General features: G+C 36.3%; 1 protein-coding gene across 1 annotated transcript; it reads left to right on the top strand.

Annotated features, from left to right (window-relative positions):
* Window positions 1–799: 799 nt before the first annotated feature.
* On the top strand, window positions 800–2342 carry LOC131949433 (heat shock protein 60A-like; the record flags this gene model as incomplete). The annotated part of the gene is given in 2 exon segments (XM_059311342.1): window positions 800–1547; window positions 1550–2342. Coding segments are annotated over 2 exon segments (1470 nt in total), but the record flags the coding sequence as incomplete, so codon positions are not given.
* Between the last annotated feature and the right edge of the window lie 1394 nt (window positions 2343–3736).

Here is a 3736-nt window from a genome sequence, read left to right as displayed (position 1 = left end):
TGTTAAAAAAAAATCATTTGTCAAGAAAACAAATACATCAAGTGACAAACTAACGAAGAATGTCTTGTTTTTTTTTTTCATTTTTTTCTTGTTTTTTTTCTTCTCTTGTTTATTTTCTTTTGTTGTTGCGTTTTTTCCTTCACATAATGGGACCAAGTTAACACGATGCCACAAGTTCTGTTACTCCCACGCAAGGGCTGTAACCCACGCAAGGGCTGTAACCCACACATCGACTGACAGGTTTCACCTACGACCTACAATCTACTGTTTTTACCAACACGTTTACACGTACAAGTACAAAAACAGGGAGGTAACTTTGTTTTTCCACTTTTTCTAGAGAGGAAAAAAACTAAAATATTTAAGGAACAAATAGTAAAAGAGTTAAATACTATTTTTTAAAGTAAAAACTTGAAATCGTACTATAACACAGACTACTTGGTTAATTTTTTATACACTATATAATTGTATAAATGCGCGTAAGCTACTCCTAAGTCAAAAATTGTAAGTAAAACAAATTATAATAGTCTTTAATTCTAAACATTCACGTGCCATATTATTAGTCCAAATGAGATGACATGTAATTGTTTTAGACTTAAACAAAAAAAAAGTTACATACACGACAGCATGTAAATATTTATTATATACATTTGAAAAACCGTTCACGTTCATTTGATGTTAGAAATTATGTAAAGAATTTGATGTTTATGTACTTGTTTTAATTGCAAATAAAAGTATTATAAAAAAAAAAAAAAAAAAAAAAAAAAAAAAAAAAAAAAAAAAACAAGTTAAACAGAATTGAATTGATCTGAAGGACAAGTTTCAAAATATTGGTGCCAAACTGGTACAAGATGTTGCCAACAACACCAATGAGGAAGCAGGTGATGGTACCACAACAGCCACTGTACTTGCAAGGGCCATTGCAAAGGAAGGTTTTGAAAGAATTAGCAGAGGTGCAAATCCTGTTGAGATTAGAAGAGGTGTAATGTTGGCTGTTGATGCTGTTGTTGAGCATTTGAAAAAAATGTCAAGGCCAGTAACGACACCAGAGGAAATTGCACAGGTGGCCACAATATCTGCGAATGGTGACAAGTCAATAGGTGATTTAATTTCCAGTGCAATGAAGAAAGTTGGAAGGGATTGTGTTATTACAGTCAAGGATGGAAAGACACTCAAGGATGAACTAGAAACCATTGAGGGCATGAAGTTTGACAGAGGCTACATTTCTCCTTATTTTATGAACACTGCTAAGGGTGCCAAATGTGAATTCCAAGATGCACTGGTGCTACTTAGTGAAAAAAAGATCTCAAGTATTCAGTCAATTATTCCAGCATTGGAACTAGCCAATCAAGCTCGTAAACCATTGCTTATTGTGGCTGAGGATGTTGATGGAGAAGCTCTTAGCACATTGGTTTTAAACAGAATTAAAGTGGGACTTCAGGTATGTGCTGTTAAAGCACCCGGATTTGGGGACAACAGAAAAAACACACTGCAGGATATGGCTATTGCCACTGGTGGTGTGGTTTTTGGAGATGATGAAATCTGTACAAATTGGAAGATGTTCAAATGCAAGATTTTGGTAGTGTCGGAGAAGTGTCAGTAACTAAAGATGACACATTGTTGATGAAGGGTAAGGGTAATAAAACAGAAATAGATAAACGTATTGCTCAGATCAAGGATGAAATAGAAATTAGTACTTCTGATTACGAGAAAGAAAAGTTCAGTGAGAGATTAGCCAAACTTTCAAATGGAGTTGCAGTTTTAAAGATCGGAGGAACAAGTGAAGTGGAAGTGAATGAGAAGAAAGACAGAATCAATGATGCTTTAAATGCTACCAGAGCTGCTGTTGAAGAGGGTATTGTCCCTGGTGGTGGCACTGCTTTGCTCAGGTGTATATCAATCTTAGATTCTGTAAAAACAGAAAACGAGGATCAAATTACTGGTGTAAACATTGTGAGGAAGGCACTAAGAGTTCCTGCTCTGCAGATTGCCCAGAATTCTGGTGTCGATGCTCATGTGGTTGTTGAAAAGGTTCTCAACTCTGCTGGCGATATCGGATATGACGCTTTAAATAATGTATACGTTAATCTCATTGAACAAGGAATCATTGATCCAACAAAGGTTGTTAGGACTGCACTTGTGGATGCCTCTGGTGTTGCCTCACTGCTTACCACTGCAGAAGCTGTTGTTGTAGACTTGCCCAAAGAAGAAAAAGAGATGGGAGGTATGGGTGGTGGCATGGGAGGAATGGGGGGCATGGGTGGTATGATGTAAATTTGTTACATTAAGTTTTTATCAGTCATACCTTTATAGCTGCAGTGGGATTTTACAGATTGTGTTCAATACTTTCATTATTTGCAGTATGCAAGATGGAGAGGGTTATGTAAAGGAAGTTGAATGCTGTTTGAAAGTATTTGAATGTGAATAAATTTGATTTTTATATTTATAAATAATAAAACAATGTCTTTTACAAAAAAAAAACAAAAAAACAAGTTAAACAGAAAAAAAAAAAAAACCCAAGTTAAACAGAAATACTAGTAATGGCATTTAACAACACAGTCCTACAACCTATCTTCCCTCCAAGCTGCGCGGTTGTGCGGTCGCGCAGTAGTTTTGTAGTATAGAAATATCCTTGTATAAGACATTTAGAACACAGCGCACACAAAATACACGTTGCACACTAGCTTGTTCCCCTTAAGGACAACGTTGCCTAAAATCGGGATACTATAGGACTAACCAAAACGTGTTTATGATTTAGTATTGGTATATTAATAAATAGTAGGGATTGGCGTGGTCGAGTCGGTAAAGCTCATAGTTGCTAAACCCAAAAGTCTCGAGTTTGAACTCTCAAAATCAAACAACTGCTGCCTTGTAGTTTGTTATTGGTCCGAAACTACAATTAAGAGCGAAGAGGATTAAAACGGTCACTTTCCAATTATTGAAATAACTAAAACAATTGATTCACAGATTAGTAGTATATTAGGTCCCTTTTGGGTCGCATGGGTGAAGGAGCCATGGGTGAGCAGGAGCAGGAGCAGGAGCAGGATGCGGAACAAAGGATATATAGTAAAATACTCACCCACCTGGCGGAGGGTGAAGGAGCCGGCGGGACAATGAGATATAGTAAAATACTCACCCACCGGGGTGAGGGTGGGTGAGGGTGAAGGAGCAGGCGCAGGGTGAAGGAGCCGCAGGCGCAATGACATATACTATAACGTTGTTGTTTTTTAAAACTCGAAGTTTATAATCTTAAGCAAATTTTTACTAAGGTGATCAAAAATTAAGATGACAATGTAAGATATAGAAAAAGAAAATACATTGAGTGGTGAAAATAAAAAATTGTAATTAGACATAACGTCTTATGTATAAGTAAACTTTCTTAAAAATTAAAGAAGTTTAAGTCAAAAAGAAGTTTGATGAAAACTGTAATACTAAAGCGAACATGGTAAGGTAATCTGCTTGAGGTTAAACATCGCCATGTTTTCAAATATCGCGATGCAAGTCACGTTCTCTCCCCTCTTACTTAGTAATTGCCTCCTCTACCCATTGTTTACAAGACTCTTACAAAGAAAAAATATCCCACCCCTCTACTTGAGACATAAACTACAAAAGTGTATTGTGCCTTGTCGTCACATGAAACAAAAATGGTGGCGTCTAATGTTGTTAACCCTTGTCTTCCTAAATTATTTTTAACTTGTTAAAGAAATTGACTGTTTAGTTAAGGATTCTGACGCGCAAT

The sequence above is a fragment of the Physella acuta genome, unplaced genomic scaffold, assembly GCF_028476545.2.
Source record: "Physella acuta isolate Inbredline_101_S28 unplaced genomic scaffold, ASM2847654v3 ptg000696l, whole genome shotgun sequence".
NCBI lineage: Eukaryota > Metazoa > Mollusca > Gastropoda > Physidae > Physella > Physella acuta.
Note: the sequence above shows the minus strand (reverse complement) of the source record. Positions and strands in the feature narration are given on the sequence as shown.